At 42.5% G+C, this 15,080-nt stretch overlaps 1 protein-coding gene across 6 annotated transcripts in view; it reads left to right on the forward strand.

The window, feature by feature from the left end:
- CHRDL1 (chordin like 1) overlaps positions 1 to 15,080 on the forward strand; it is a 161,395-nt gene that overhangs the window by 111,776 nt on the left and 34,539 nt on the right. For 3 of the 6 annotated variants that reach the window (XM_084638923.1, XM_084638920.1, XM_084638921.1), the window contains exons 2-4: positions 625 to 774; positions 2,629 to 2,741; positions 6,576 to 6,669. In XM_084638923.1, the coding sequence (XP_084495049.1) occupies positions 678 to 774; positions 2,629 to 2,741; positions 6,576 to 6,669 (304 nt within the window). In that variant the 5' untranslated portion in view covers positions 625 to 677. The remainder of the gene's footprint in view (positions 1 to 624; positions 775 to 2,628; positions 2,742 to 6,575; positions 6,670 to 15,080) is intronic. The other 3 variants (XM_084638922.1, XM_084638919.1, XM_084638924.1) reach the window with 1 other exon arrangement.

Here is a 15,080-nt window from a genome sequence, read left to right on the forward strand (position 1 = left end):
GTTATTAAAACAGGTTTCAAGGAAACGGTAAGAGTTAACTCCTGAACAATCAATTTTATGGAGTCCCAAAATAAGAGGAGATGGGGGATGAATTAATTTGGGGTGAAATCCTGAACCTATTGAAATAAATGGGAATGCACATTAAAGGGTTAACATATATTCAAGGTTCAGATTACTCTTACCATGGCAAAGCTAAGGCATTACAACCAACATTCATACTTCCTTCTTTACATACAAAAGATCTGATTCTGTCCATGGAAAAGATTCTAAACAAACTATTTCTCTTGTGAAAGAGGGTTTTAAGTATTTAGACTGCTTACACTTTGCAAGTTCTTTGCTTTGCAATCAGAGAAGGACTTCATAAGATGTAATACCCACTTTTCACCTTTTATGAAAGGGAATGTGGTCCATTTTCCACAAATGAAGCAATTTAATCTCAAGCCTAAAATGTTTCCACCAAACAAAGATCTATATAGACTTTTTTTTGCTGTTGTTTTGTTTTGTCTTGTCTTGTTTTCTGGCAGCTGTCGATTTTTATATGTTGGTTGAAATCATATTGGAGACCTTCATCTTAAGTAGTCCCAGAGGATTTCAGTCTTAAGTCTTTTCACATTTTCTTCCCAGCAGCTCAACATTCTGCCCTTTGAAGGATTTTTCTTTCCTTTTTGCTGGCAAAGATGAGGAAAAAATGGAGATTGGAGGACTTTCGATTTATCTTTTCCTGTGTGCTCTGGCTCCTTTTCATAGATGGAGGTAAATCGGAACAAGTAAAACGTAAGTAAACTTCAAAAGAATAATGCATCTATCATATTAAACTAAATGTGGGTTTTCCTGTTGTCTATCAATTGTGTGTGTCAAATAAAATTTTTATATGTAATAGAACTTTAACAACAGTTTTGCATTAAAATGAGCCTAACACAGAAAATATGTGTCTGCTTGTTTTCATTTAGTAAAATCAAATCAAAATAAATTGTGGTCTATTTCCCTAAAACTGTACAGTTTTCATCACATCATAAAGAACATAACACATCAAGCTGCCAGATCTGTTTTACTTCAAATGTCCTGCATACAGAGTGTGCTTAATTGCATTTTAGTGACCTCTATAAACATCTAACAGATTATCTGGATTTTGTCCCATCCATAAGTCTATTGTGCTGAGGTTTTCAGCCAGTGTAAACCTCCTCCAAGGCAGACCTGTTGTGTTCCAAAAAACGAATTAACTGGGTTAGAGATGAAATAGTCTTTGAGAAAATTAAGGATCCAGGCACTGTCAAAAACTTGGTGCGATATATAGAAAGGAACATAAACAAGACAAAGGAAATATTTCTAGAAACCAAATGATCCATGGGAGATGTTAATACATTTCAGAAAGAGTGAGTGACAGCAGAAGGAGTAACTAACAGCACACTCCAGTATCTATAGGAAGACTATGGTCTTGCTAGGAGACACCTAGTGCCTTTCTCTACCTGCATGTGCAGCTCTTTCGGCCTGTGTCTGAGCTCAGTGCTTGCACTTCAAGGAGTCGTCACAGACAGAGTGTCAAATCTTTCCAACCCAGCTTCTTGTCCTAAGCAAGGGGATGCAGCAAAAAATCAGCTGAATTGGTCCAAAGAAGGCAGTCTCTGCTCTCCTGAGCTTATTCACAAGAAAGACCTGTGCAAATTAGCCTTGCCCAGAGCAGAGGCAGCACAGGAAAATTCAGCAACTTCCAGTTGCAACTTCAGCTCATTACTTTTTCAGACACTAAGCGTCATTCACCATGCAGCTGTCTGAAGTGAAAGCAGATCACTTTACACATGCTACCAGTAATCCCTGCATCTTGCTACCTGCTTTTAGCAGACTGAATGCTAAGGGACATTCCACTCTCATTCTAACATTTGGGAGACAAGTATTTGTGTGTTGTTAGGAGATGTGTTTTTAAGAAGGGTGATAATTTATCATGAAGCTTGACATTAACGTTTACCAAAGCAGCATCACATAAGTAGATAGCTAAATTGTACCAGTTGTGTTTGCTGTTAGTTGCAAGTGGAAAACTATACTTGTGAAATTAGAGGCCTTTGCTGAGAAATAGGCCTCTAAAGATATCCTGCACACTGCTGCATAGATAAGATCAAGACACTGTATCAAATAACATGACATGCTCCTGTTTGATCTGGTTCTTAAACTATGGAAATATAGAACATGCACATTTCCTCATTCTGTCCTTCAACACTTCTGCTGTCCTGAGCAGAGACTGCTGCCATGCCTTTGAGATGGGAACATTTTATTTACTATGAAATAGGCTGAGGGACTAAGCGCTTTCATTTGTGACTTACAAAGGATTTGAACCCAAGTCTCTAGGATATGAAAGGCTGGTGAATCAACCCAGTCTGAAAGCTACCACATCAGAAACCTGGTGGGTTTCTTGGCTAGCAACTGGTATCCAATATGAAGGCATTCATTTTTAAATTGGGATCTCAAAGAAAAGGAAAAAGTAGAATTCTTTACGAACTTCTTTGCACCTTAAACAAACACAGCTACCTGAGGTTTACATAGAGTCCTAATTGAGATACCACAGCTACCACTGCTTTCCTGCACTGAAAGGGAATATTAATTCATCGCTCTTTCTATTCCATATTATTTTAACAGATTCAGAGACATACTGTGTGTTTCAAGATAAGAAGTACCGTGTAGGAGAAAGATGGCATCCCTACCTAGAACCCTATGGACTCGTTTACTGTGTTAACTGTCTTTGCTCAGAGGTAGGTCAATTCAGGTTTAGCTCTTGTGACTCCTAGCATGTTCTTAACTGAGTACAAGTCCTTACATTGTATTTACACGGCAGTGGGGTCCAATCCTGCTCTCCTATAGTGTCCAGCTCCCATTGGCTTCCACAGCAACTGCAGAGTGAAAAGGTATTCCACAGCTGGGATCCCCTGCCTCAACAGAGAAGGGCAATATTGGCAAAAATACATAGATCATGCATGCCTTTTACAGTGATGGAACAGGCAAGAGACTCCTTAACTAGGCATCAGCCTTACATATTCTTTGCATAAAATCTTGACTAATATGAATCCTGCATCCACATATGGTCCTCACCGTTTTGGATGGAAGATTAGACTGAACCCAAGATTGTGTTGAGATCTAAATGCAACACCAACCTCTCCAGTAAGGCATTCCCACAGTAAGGAAATCTCCCTCAGAGCACTGGGGGAATTAGGCTGGGATGCCACAACTTATAAAAATCTAGGAAAAGGCAGGGAGAACGAAGGAGGAGAAAAGAAGGGGTTGGGGAGTTGGGAGAATTGGCTTTGACATGAAAGGATGAGCCCTTCTGGGCATGATTAGGCTCCCTTCAATTGGTGATTGATGTTTAGATACCACAGTGATAGACACTTAGCAACATGACAGTTAGCTGGGGTGGGGGAGAGGAGTATATCAGAGGGCAGAATTTGTCCCTTAAAGTGCTTTATAGCCATTTTAAACACAAAACCCACTATGGTTCAGGGATTTGAATCACTACCACGTGACACTCCAGATGTTGCGTTTGGTCTGCTATCTTTAGTGCTCAATAAATTCTTTTTGACCATTTATCCCCCTGCAAGTATAAAACACTGGACCCTGTGCAGCACTTATCCTAAAGAATCTGCTACTTCACTTTCATGCACACATACAAACAGTAGCACACAAGCTTGGCAGTGGTGTATATCTTCTCCTTCTGCTGCTCAGAAACGTATCGAAAAGGGGGGAAAGTATCTTTTTTAAAGTTATAGGGTTTCAGGGCATGATCAGGTCCCCTTCAGTTGGTGATTGATGTTTAGATACCACAGTGATAGACCCCTTGGCAACATGACAGATAGCTTGGGGGGGCATATCGGAGGGCAGAATTTCTCCCTGAGTGCTCTAAAAGGACTATACAGAAAACCCACCACGGTTCAGGGATTTGAATCACTAACACATGTAACACTCCAGAGTTTTAAAGTTATGAGGATTTTCCATTCACTTTTGCTAACCCTCCATGAATGTTTAAAAATCCTTCTGAATCAATGAATGGTAAAATGCTCATTAAACTGCTTAAAGGGTGGTGCCTTCCCGATTGTGGGGATTGGGGGAAATTAATTTGAGACTTTAGGTGTCTGAAGAGAAATCATCAATCAGTGATTTTTAGAAAGAAGTTAGACGAGCTGGAGGAAAAGGAAATCATGTGGAATGCAAACAGCATATGAGCCTCATAGATATTAACATTAAAGGAGAACTGCCATGTTCCATGCAAACCCATTCATCATAAGATTCATGTGGGGAAAATCCTGTTTCCACAAACACACATGGATTGAATGACAACAGAACTGGTGCAAAGGGATATGGGAGGGTGGAAGTAGGATAGAAGACCATGTCCACCCTATGAAGGAGGCTACGCACGATCTTTCATGAGGTGGTTACAACATTCCTGACATGGCCGCATAGAGGGTAGGTGCACCACCAAGCAGAGCCCAGAAGTGGCTCCCTGCATCTCAGTGGATCCAGGACTACATGGATCCACCAGCCAATTCCCTCCTCCCCCTCTTTGCAGTGGTGCAAAAGTAGCTGTGGAGTAGAAGCACAGCCACTCTGCAGCCTGGATGGGAGGATTTCCTGTGGACATCCCCAGTGCTCATCCATTTACTCCAGCTTCATGCTTGGACAAAGATTTAGCTCAAAGAAATGCCACCTGAATGTTGACCTATAGTGAGAAGGCTCTTATTTTAAGGGGGAAAATACAGCAGTAAATTAGTAGTAATTGGTATTTCATGTTTTACAGTGATTGCATGTTCCTGTTTAAAAGCAAAAGCTTACGGGTTCAAAGTAAAGCAGAGTACCTAAAGAGAAGTCATTATCTCCCACAAGGCAGGGTCAGGTCGAGTTAGAATTGCACACAGACTGTTAGGTTCAGTTAAGCGAAGTGTTTATAAACAGCCAGATCATTATTCTACTCTGAAAAGTGACTCTATAAACAGGGCACCTTCTTACTCAATAGAGCTGCTTCCTGTGTGTTTTCAGAGTCAAATCTGCAGCCGTCAGTGTCTAAAAAGTTTACTACTTTTTAAGCAGTGCAGACACAGCTAAGAAAGAGGGAGCTGAATTCTATTATTCCTTGTTTATCATAATCAGAATTGCTTACTACGTTCTAATCAGTTACAACAGTGTAAACCCGCTGAAGGCAATGGTGTCGCTGAGGATAGCACTTGGCCTGCAGAACATATTATGTTAATGATGCACAAGAAGGAAAGACTCTAGCTTGGTTTTCAGAGCTCAGGTTGAGTTTGAATGGCTGGTAATTGAAAAAAACCCACCATTTTGGGTCAATTTTTTGTTGATGTAAATAGGCAAAAATCTCCATTGAAGCCAATGGAGGTAGGCTCATTTACATCAGCAGAGAATTTAACATTTATACTGCAGCAATGCCTCTGAACCAATCGGTGTGGGGTCCCATCACGCAAGGCACTGTGCAGACCTATAGTAAATGACAGTTGCTGTGCCCCAAAGAATTTACAACAAAAAGACTGGCCTGTGTTTTGCAACCCCAGCACATCCAATCTGGAATCATTGAGACACAAAGTTTTAGAGTCATTTTTCAGAGTGGAATTGCACTTTATGATGATGACAAGGAATGTTTCTGTATAGTGATGGGACCATATCAAGGCATGCTAATGTACGTGTTGGAGCCCAAACGAATGGAAACTGATTGGCTGCACCAGTCTCATAGTATTCTGATGGCCCATGTGAAGTTGAAATGGATTTATTTCACGCTACTCCAGAAACTACAATCATTCACAAACATAGCACAGCATCAATGTTCATGTTGAAGAGTCTTTCTTATTTACAAACATTAACAGCTTTCATAAGGGTATGAATTAAGGATGGGAAGTGGAAATCTGAAATAGATAGTGTTTTCTTGAGTAACATGGATAGTCTTTTCTGGTGTAACATAGATGGTTTAGAGACATTGGAGACTGAATATTCCCTGTGCTTTAATTATAAATCAAACCTAGATATGGTCAAACAGAATATTACATTAATTATGAATAATTAACCCTATTCCCAAATCCTGCTCATATTTCTTAGAAAAATAACTATTTACCAACTGGTTTTCTTTGCCTATTGGGGAATCAATACAATGAGAACAGAGGACTCTCTGCAGGTTTAGTGGAAGAATTAAAAATTACAGACTCTATGATCTCTTTTGCTCTCAAATGAATCCTCAACAGGAGGTGCCTCAGAGACCTGTCATTCGTTATATATCCCTTAGCCTTGGAAAAGCAGTTTCTAATTACAATTTGGCTCAAAAGACACTTGAATACACAAGTGAAAATTGTTGAGATCCCATTTCTAGATGCTCCCTTTGATTTGAAAGCATTTATGCTATTTTGTGGATTTATTCCACATTCTAATTTCAGTTACTACAGTGTAAATCTGGAATCAGTGGAGCGACCCCAGGCTTACACTGGTGTAACTGAGATCAGAATCTGGCCCATAACAGTCTTCACCATAATACCTAAATGCAGAATAGAGGGCACAATACCCAATCCATGCATTTAATTGTTGCATTCCTTCCCCAGAATGGGAACGTATTATGCAGCAGAATAAGATGTCCAAGCCTACACTGCCCTACTCCAGTGCACATGCCACAACTGTGCTGCCCACGGTGTCCAGGTAATGAACGTTTGCAGAACCATAATTTGCTCTTGAACGTACTCCATTATTCTAGGCTATAGGAAGCAGGGTATTGCCCTGACTAGGAAACTGATGAAAAGCTTTCATGCAGAAAACCCCAGTATACACTCCTTTTATAATAGGAGGGAGGCTTGTTCTATGTTATAATAAGCCCTAGTATTTCCTACAGTGGTTTCTTCTGGGATTTCGTTGTAATGCTTAGCATGACAGTGGTGTCAAGATTTATTTTTTAAAATGGTCACTTACAGATTGTACAGCATTACTAAGTAGTTGTTCCAAAACGCTATGACCAAGGTGCAATTGTATAACATCACTGCACAATTGGAGTCCTACATCTCATATCCTAGTATAGCTTGTAATTAAGGACTGCTATAAATCACAGAAGCAGAGCTGTTGACATTTGTGACGATATAAATCTGATTAGTTACTGTATAGTAAATTCTTGCAGACTGTACATTTATTAGACGTTCATTGTTAAGAGCCACTGTATGAAGGAGGTTACGCAGAACCTTTCATGCGGCTGTTACAACATTCCCGACATGGCCTAAAGGCTGGTAGGTTTGACTGGATTTTTCCCCTAAGCTTGTCTCTTAATGGTACCCCTCGTTTCCAGCTATAAAAGGCTATTTATGCAGCACTGTAGAAAGGGTGTTTATTTGGCTCTCTCCAGAGAGAGTTTTGTTGTCTGAGGAAAGAACCGTTCCACTACTGAAACATGTGAGCAGAGGGTGGTATGTGAGAGGAGGGCTGTGAACTTGGGCGTCAGTCTGCTACGCATTAGGGCTAGGAGAATATTTGAAGTGCCTGCAACAATGCAAGCATAACACACTGAGCAGTGTGTTATGTTCACCCTCTGTGCCCAACATGGGCGGTGGGTATCAAAGGCCAGGGGAGGCTAAGCTTCGCCTATCCCAGGCCTGTGGCCATGCTCATGCTCTGTCCCAAGGCCCTGCCCTCGCTCCTCCTCTCCCCCGAAGCTGGTGGGGGCTCAGCTCAGCTTGGGTCTCGGGCCGGTGGCGGCTCAGGCTGGTGGCCCATGGCAGCTGGGGTGGGGTCAGGCCAGGAGCCCGGGAGCTCTAGCCAACCAGCACAGCTGGGCTGGGCCTGCTGGGGCTCCTCCAGCCGCAGGGAGGCAGGTTTAGGGCTCCTCCGGCCACGGGGACTTGGGGCTCTAGCAGATGGGGGTGTGTGCTTGGGCAGAAGGGGTGGGGTCAGGGGGCTAGCCTCCCCAAAAGGGGGGTTCACCCGCCACACATGGTGCCCAGAGGATACGAGTCTGTTACAGCTCTCAGCTAGGGAGCATGGCTCCAACAGCAGCTCATGGTTTTAGCTCTGGAGGTCCCTGGCTCAATCCTTTGTGTCAGTCAAGATTGCAGCTGTCACACAAACTCAGCTGATTAATTTGGCTAAATCTATCTCCTAATCTCTCCTGCTCAGCAATGCAGGGCTGCTCTCTCCAGGAAGTTTTCCAATGCTCTGTCCTGGCTACATTTGTATCCCAAGCAACAAGGCTTTCACCACTCAATTTGTGAGATTACATTCCGCCGTGTAATAGATTTTGGGTCCTCACAAATGAGGCCATGCAACAGGCCTTACCTGAATACCCGCAAGCAGAAAGTTGAAGTCCTGACATAGAACTTCCCGGTGCACAAGGGTGGAATAATGACAGCAGGGCTGCAGGCACTCAGGAGTAAGTCAGGAAACTAACAGCAGCCACCTGGTAGTCAGAGGGGGAGGAGCCTCTAGGGAGGCAGGACTCCATGATCAGTTGCTAGGGTGAAGCACACACAGATTTTTTTGATTGCTTTCCTGCAATGACACGTGCATCCTAAACCTCAAGGATCCAGCCTTGGGGAGAAAAACCTTGCATGGAGACAGCACTCTTATTGTTAGCTGCTGCTGCAGGTTGTAGTTCGGTTGTTTCCTACGATGATAGGAAACTCCAGTGATTACTCTATGGTCCAAATAAATCTTGTTGCTTGGAAGTGCCAGAGCTTTTGCCATTGGCCATTCATTTGAATTACCATCTTAAATGTCTGTAAGATTCAATCATGCGTTTCTCATCAGAGCTTCCCAAACTGCAGTTTGGAAATGGGTCGTACTTGAGTCATGTCACTTCAGACTCTTCCTCCCGCTACTCCACAAGCACTGTATAGTGCCATCCCCCAAATACATGCCTCCTTATGTAATGAGCAGAGGTAATGCCAGGAGGCGAGAACTTTAATTGGAAACTGGTACTTCATAGCTACCCCGGGAGAGAGGCTGTTGAGGGGGATCCCTCTGAGGGAAGTTGGCAATGCTATCCTTTTGGAATTAAGATCTCCCCCAGCCACAGCACTATGGTTTCTGCTGGCACCAAAAGGTGCAGTTTCCACCCCACACTCTCCCCTTGCCAAGATGAATTTTTTTACCAATTGTCAAATGCACATACATATGATGTATCTTCTAATTTTCTTCAGTGTCTCCCAGCTGCTGCCATAGGTTCATGGCAAGCCTTTCCATAATCTTTTCATGTTTGTCGTCCTTTGAAGCTTAGTCTTCATTTTGCTGGTAAATCCAGGGTCTGTGTCTTTCATACACAGAGATTTTTCTCCCTTTACAGCTCTGTGAACCATGTGCTTTATTACCTGAGTTAGATTATGCTGATACTACAAGGGTCTTCCAGAAAGCTGAGATCACTTTTCAGCTGGTGCCACACAATGGAAATTTCTGTGGTCTGTGCATGTTCATGAGCCCAGGTACTGAAGGACAGATGTCCGCATCTAAAAAGACATCAAAACAACTAGTACCCTAAACTGGCAAACTAAAATGACTGAAGAATTAGCTTACAATGGGCCATGGAATCTGAACTCCTTACATGCACCTAAAGCTTGTCCATCCAGATCAGGACGGAGGTACTTTTGCAGGATGGGATAGGGGACCCTTGCACTGCAACTGTTTGATCAGGATGAGTTCCATTAATAATTAGAGAATTTTAGTCTGCAGGCCTGTCTGAATGGTACCATTCATGGAAACACAGTGCCCTGATTAGTTTTTGAGGCATGTAGATGAATCCCACAGTCATGACATTACTATGGACAACATTTATAAATGTAACTAAATTTAAAATATAAACTATACATTTTCTACATTGAGCAATGTGCCTGAGTCATTCCAATATGGAGCATTCAAAGTAAGGTTTAAGATGATAAAGTGAATATTTGAATACGAGGTGTCGCAAATTTACAATAGGAGTAAAAATGTACACTTCACTGTTTAGAAAGGGTTTCCGTATTCCACTTGCTGCTTTGATCTTCAGATATGTTTTGCTGGGTATTCCAACATATTGGCATCAGCCCATCTGGCTCCATCATTTTTTAAGCTTACTGCCCAGATACACACACGGGCTTCCAGGAACTTTCATGATTAGTAACACATTTATGTTCAGACTCCTGTGGTGTTATGATTTTTCAGCATGTATCGAATTCAATCTGTTTCTTTTCTCATTTAATTTTTTATTCAGCTATTGAAATAGCTGTAACAGAAAATGCAAGGCAGTGGTATACAAATAATCTAACACAAGAAGAGGTTTCTTGCAAGTCATATGTAGTCATATTAGAATGTCAGAGATTCAATCCTGCAAACTGCTGAGAGCTCTCACCTCTCATTGACTTGCATATTATGTATAAATATAGGGACACGTGTATATTACAATGCATGTTGCATTGGATTAGAACAGGGGTTCTCAATCTGGTGGTCATGAAAAGCTTTCAGGGGCCACCACCACTCTGCACCTCCCATACTGTTAAATGGGAGAGGCGCAGTTATATCCTGGCTAGGAAGAATAGAGATTCAGGGAGTTACAGTCTAAAAAGTTTGAGAGCCACTGGATTAGACCATCACTTCCAAGAGTAAATGACTTACCTGAGGAACATTGAAATCTAAACTGAGGGGGAAACAAATTAGGGGCCTAGATTCTATTGAAGTCAAGAAGAGAGTTTTAATGAACTTTAATGGGAACAAGGTCAGGCCTACACAGAGAGGTTAGGAAGAAAGGGCGGGGAAAAACAGGAAATAGTAATAGCAAGGCTGCTGACCTATCATCAAACGGACACTGCTGGTGCAAGAGTGGTTGGTTTCTCCAATATAGAATGTACCTTTATTGACTGACAAGGCACTGTATGAAATTGTAGTAGGAATAAATCTCAACTTCTTAGTTCCTTCCTTGAAGATTTCAAGTGGACTAGAAGAAAAATACTCTGCACCAAATTCTTTATGAACACAAAGAGTACAGGATCTTCTCTATGAAGAAACAAACCTGAGTCAGTAACATGGATCCAAACACTGAGAACTTCGTGGGAATTTGGATTTGGATCCAAAATTCATGGCTTGCTTTTGAAACCCCAGATCCAAACAACCCAGTCTGCGTGGCAGTCTAGATCTAGACCTGCAATTTGCACTGCAGTCCATGTGTATCCCCTGCTAGCAATGAGTTTTCCCATGTTTAACTCACCAAGATGAAGAGTAGAATATACCCAATTCTAAAGGAACTTTATCACTAGGAGTTCTTATATCTCCCATGTAACTAGACTGTCTACACTTACCATGGATCGACGCTGCGGCGATCGATCCACCAGGGGTCGATTTAGCGGGTCTAGTGAAGATCCGCTAAATTGGCCGCAGATCGCTCTCCCGTCGACTCCGGAACTCCACTGGAACGAGAAGCATAAGGTAAGTCAACAGGAGAGTTTCTCCCATTGGCCCAGTGCGGTGTAGACACTACATAAGTCAATCTAAGCTACATCGACTCCAGCTACTTATTCACATTGCTAGAGTTGCTTAACTTAGGTCAACCTAACCCCATAGTGTAGATCTGCCCTCAGTGTGGTCATAGTCAGTAGAAAATAATATCAATATAGTGCCTTCTCACTGGTGCATTTCTGGCATATAGCCGTTCTAGCCAGGCAGGCAGGGAAATTGGCCAAGTGACCCATACTACCACAGCGGAAAGAGTGAGGAGCCAGCAACTTTTGCTGTGGGGCAGGAGTAGGTAGCACCATATGACTCTGGGTGATGGAAGCAGGAGGAGCAGATGCTGGTTTAAGTGTAGACAAAAAGTTAGCTGCAGTCTGAGACACTGAGCCCCTTGCAGTCAGAGCCCTCTGAAATGTCTCCCTCTTAGTGATCATGGCATCAAAAGTTAGAGTTCTAGCATCTTCACCTAGTAACCATTTGCCCAGGTGGTTATTGGCTATGCCAATCACAAACATCCCTCAGCATGATCATCATAACATCCCCAAATTCACAGTCCTGGGCCACCTGCCACAAACAGCATGCAAACTCAGATATGGTTTCATTGGGCTGCCGGCGAGCTTTAAAAAATGTTTTCCTCTAGCAGAACAGAATCTGCAGTGCTGAAATACTCATTGAGGCACTGCACAGCTGCATCAAAAGGAGAACGTGGGCTCCGGGAGGCCACCATAAACATCTACGCCATCATGGCCTAAGCAGTTCTTCAGCGTGGGAGAGTTGCAGGATCTGTACATTTGTGTGCTGCGGTACACAGGTTCACAATGATGGGAGGCCTGAAGTGCACACTGTAAATGTGGAGCTGCATGCGACTACCTTAACTAGGGACCCTGATGTTTCCTCAGCATAATTAAGTACTAGAAATGTCCATACTGGGTATGGAAGGTGGTCTTCCATGCATCTCCTTTCTGGATCCGTACCAAGTTGTATGCTCCACAGAGGGCAAGTTTCAGGAAGATCTTGACAGAGCAAAGCCTCTCAGAGTTAATTGATTTGGGGTAGGGATACCAGTTGCAAACAGTGACCTTATTTAGCATCCTGTAGTCCACTCAGAGCAGTAGCGATCCATCCTTTTTTACAAAGAAGATCAGTGTCCCAGCTGGAGAGGTGGATGGATATATGAACCCCTTTCAAAGGTTCTCTTGAAGGTAGCTCTGGAGGGCCTATAGCTTGGGCTCAGAGGGTAGATGTGGTCAAAGGGAACCTCTGTTCCCAGTGGAAGATCAATGGGGCAGTCATAACTGCGATAGGGCAGCAAGATATCTGCTTTCTTCTTGTCAAACATGTCAAGGAAGTCTTGGTACCTGACTGGTATCACAGGGGCTGTACAATGAGACATGGAAGATGCTGCAATCACAGCCAAATTTATTCAATAGTGAATCTGGTTGCCGGAGCGGGGGAGGGGGCGGGGGGCGGTGTCAAGAGCAGGGGCGGCAGGTGGTGTGGCTTTCACTTGCAGGACTGTAATCTATGCCTGCAGATTCTATACAGCACCCACTATCTCTGAGAGGGAGACATTGGTCTCATTGGGATCTCTGCTCACAGAACTGGTCCCCTATTTCCCTGAATGATTCCTTCCTTTGAAATAGGCTGCTCAAACTCTCAGGAGACTGGGTTGTAGGCAATCAGGTCTAGTGGCTGGAGCAGGAGTCAGGCCCAATGATTGGAGTCTAAATGCCAGAGCAAAGTATCAAGATGGTCACAACCAGGAACCAAGACTGAGACACAGAACTATAGCCAGAGCAAAGGGGTGAGACAGAGTCAGAGCCAGAAATCAGAGCAGAGGGTCAGAATCGGATTACCTGGAGGCTTGTCTGATTTGCACAATTATTATGCCTGCATGTAAAAATTGGACATTTACATGCTCAGAGAGCAAGTGAAGTCTCTTACTGGGCAACTCGGTACAAAGACTGGGCGCATAGTTGCACAAACCAGTTAGGTGCAAAATGGCAACACTGACATTTGAAAAAGTCAGTCTCAAGAGTTCAGGAAAATGAGTGGGTTTGCTATTCTAACAATATGGAGTATGAAAGCCTCATGTCAGAATGTCACAGAGCATCAGAAATTAGTGACCAACTATCCTGGCAATGCTCATTTACTCATTGCCAGCAACACATGAACATCAGAATCCCTGGAGGTTTGGTTCAGGTGAGTACCAAAGTTCAGAGTAAGCTTATCTGAAGCTCTTGATGCCCCAAATCTGAACTAGAAACATAATGAGAACAGGCTTTCCTGGGTGGTTTCCAATACTGCCTGCTACTCAGGGTTTAGCTCAGTGTTCGTGTTGCTTTCCAGTTCACCTATAATACTAGATTCATTAGCACTGCTAGCTAATCTCTCCAGGTGGAATTGTCACACCCAGTTTCTTTTGGTCATTTAAAAAAAAAGGTCTATTTGAAAATCAGCTACTCAACATGCTTTGAAATAAACCCGTATCTATATATACAGATTAGGCAGTTACAGTGGACTGCCATGATATCTTGCTGAGAATTTTTCAAAGGTATTTGGTGAAAGACAAATTCGGCAGAGCTTCCAGGGCGTTTCAAGTACAGCTCAAAATGCATCAAGACTCCATGCAGTTTGCTACCCTGGAAGACTGGGGACATGATTTATACAGTGGTTCAGCCTTAGAGTGTGAACTAAAATGTAGCTACAGAGAAAGCTTTTTTTTTTTTTTTAAATAGTTCCCCTCAGACTTTTTGTTGGGCTATTTTTTATGCCACCATAAAAGAAAATACAGGAAATTAAACCTCACAAAAATATATTAAAACAACACAGAGTCTGACTTTAACCCAAGAAAGTTAAAAATAAATCCTTGAGCATTTAGACTGAAAGGGCATCCTTAACTCAGCTCCGTATGGAAACTCATACTGCCTAGGTAAAGCATTGCTGGTCCCTTCAAGAGGTGGGTGATCTTACACATGCTACGGGCCGGTTATATTAAAGACCAAGTGGTCCCCTCATCTTTGAATTGCCTTGTTCTTTCTGAGTTTAGCCTAGTCATTGAAGTTACTTTAATATAAGGTGTTTTGTGATTTAATATCTTTGACACCTGCATCGCAGAGCTGCTCATATGGATTCTGTTAGTACTTGTGTTCACAGTTGTTTGATAGTGGATAGCTTTTCAATTGAAATTTATTGTCACCTTCAACCACTCCTCAAAAGCAAAACAATTAATTGCTTTTAAAAAAAACCCAGACCCTGAGCCACATTATTTATATTTTATTTACATTTCAGATTTATATAAAATTAAATTGTGATGCATGAACAACAGGAAAAGGCTCTCTGCAGATGGACTGGATAGACTTTAGATAAGGACCTCTGTGAAAAAGGGATGCAGTTAATATGCACCGCCACCCACAATGCAAATGAGTAAAACAGAAAAATAATTTAGAAGATGAAATCACTAAGTTAAATGGACTTTAGATCCCTGTGATGTATTGAGGACTGTGTTGGAATTGCAGGCTATCATTTTAAGAGTGGGATGTTTCCTGGTCCTGCTTGCAGGCTATGGGTCTCTGTAGTAAAGTATCTGGGAGCATCAGTCTGAAGACAGCCAGTCAATAGTAAGATGGGGTGAGTTGTGGCTCTTGGTTTTAGGG

The sequence above is a fragment of the Lepidochelys olivacea genome (assembly GCF_965140295.1).
Source record: "Lepidochelys olivacea isolate rLepOli2 genome assembly, chromosome: 9".
Taxonomy (NCBI): Eukaryota; Metazoa; Chordata; order Testudines; family Cheloniidae; genus Lepidochelys; species Lepidochelys olivacea.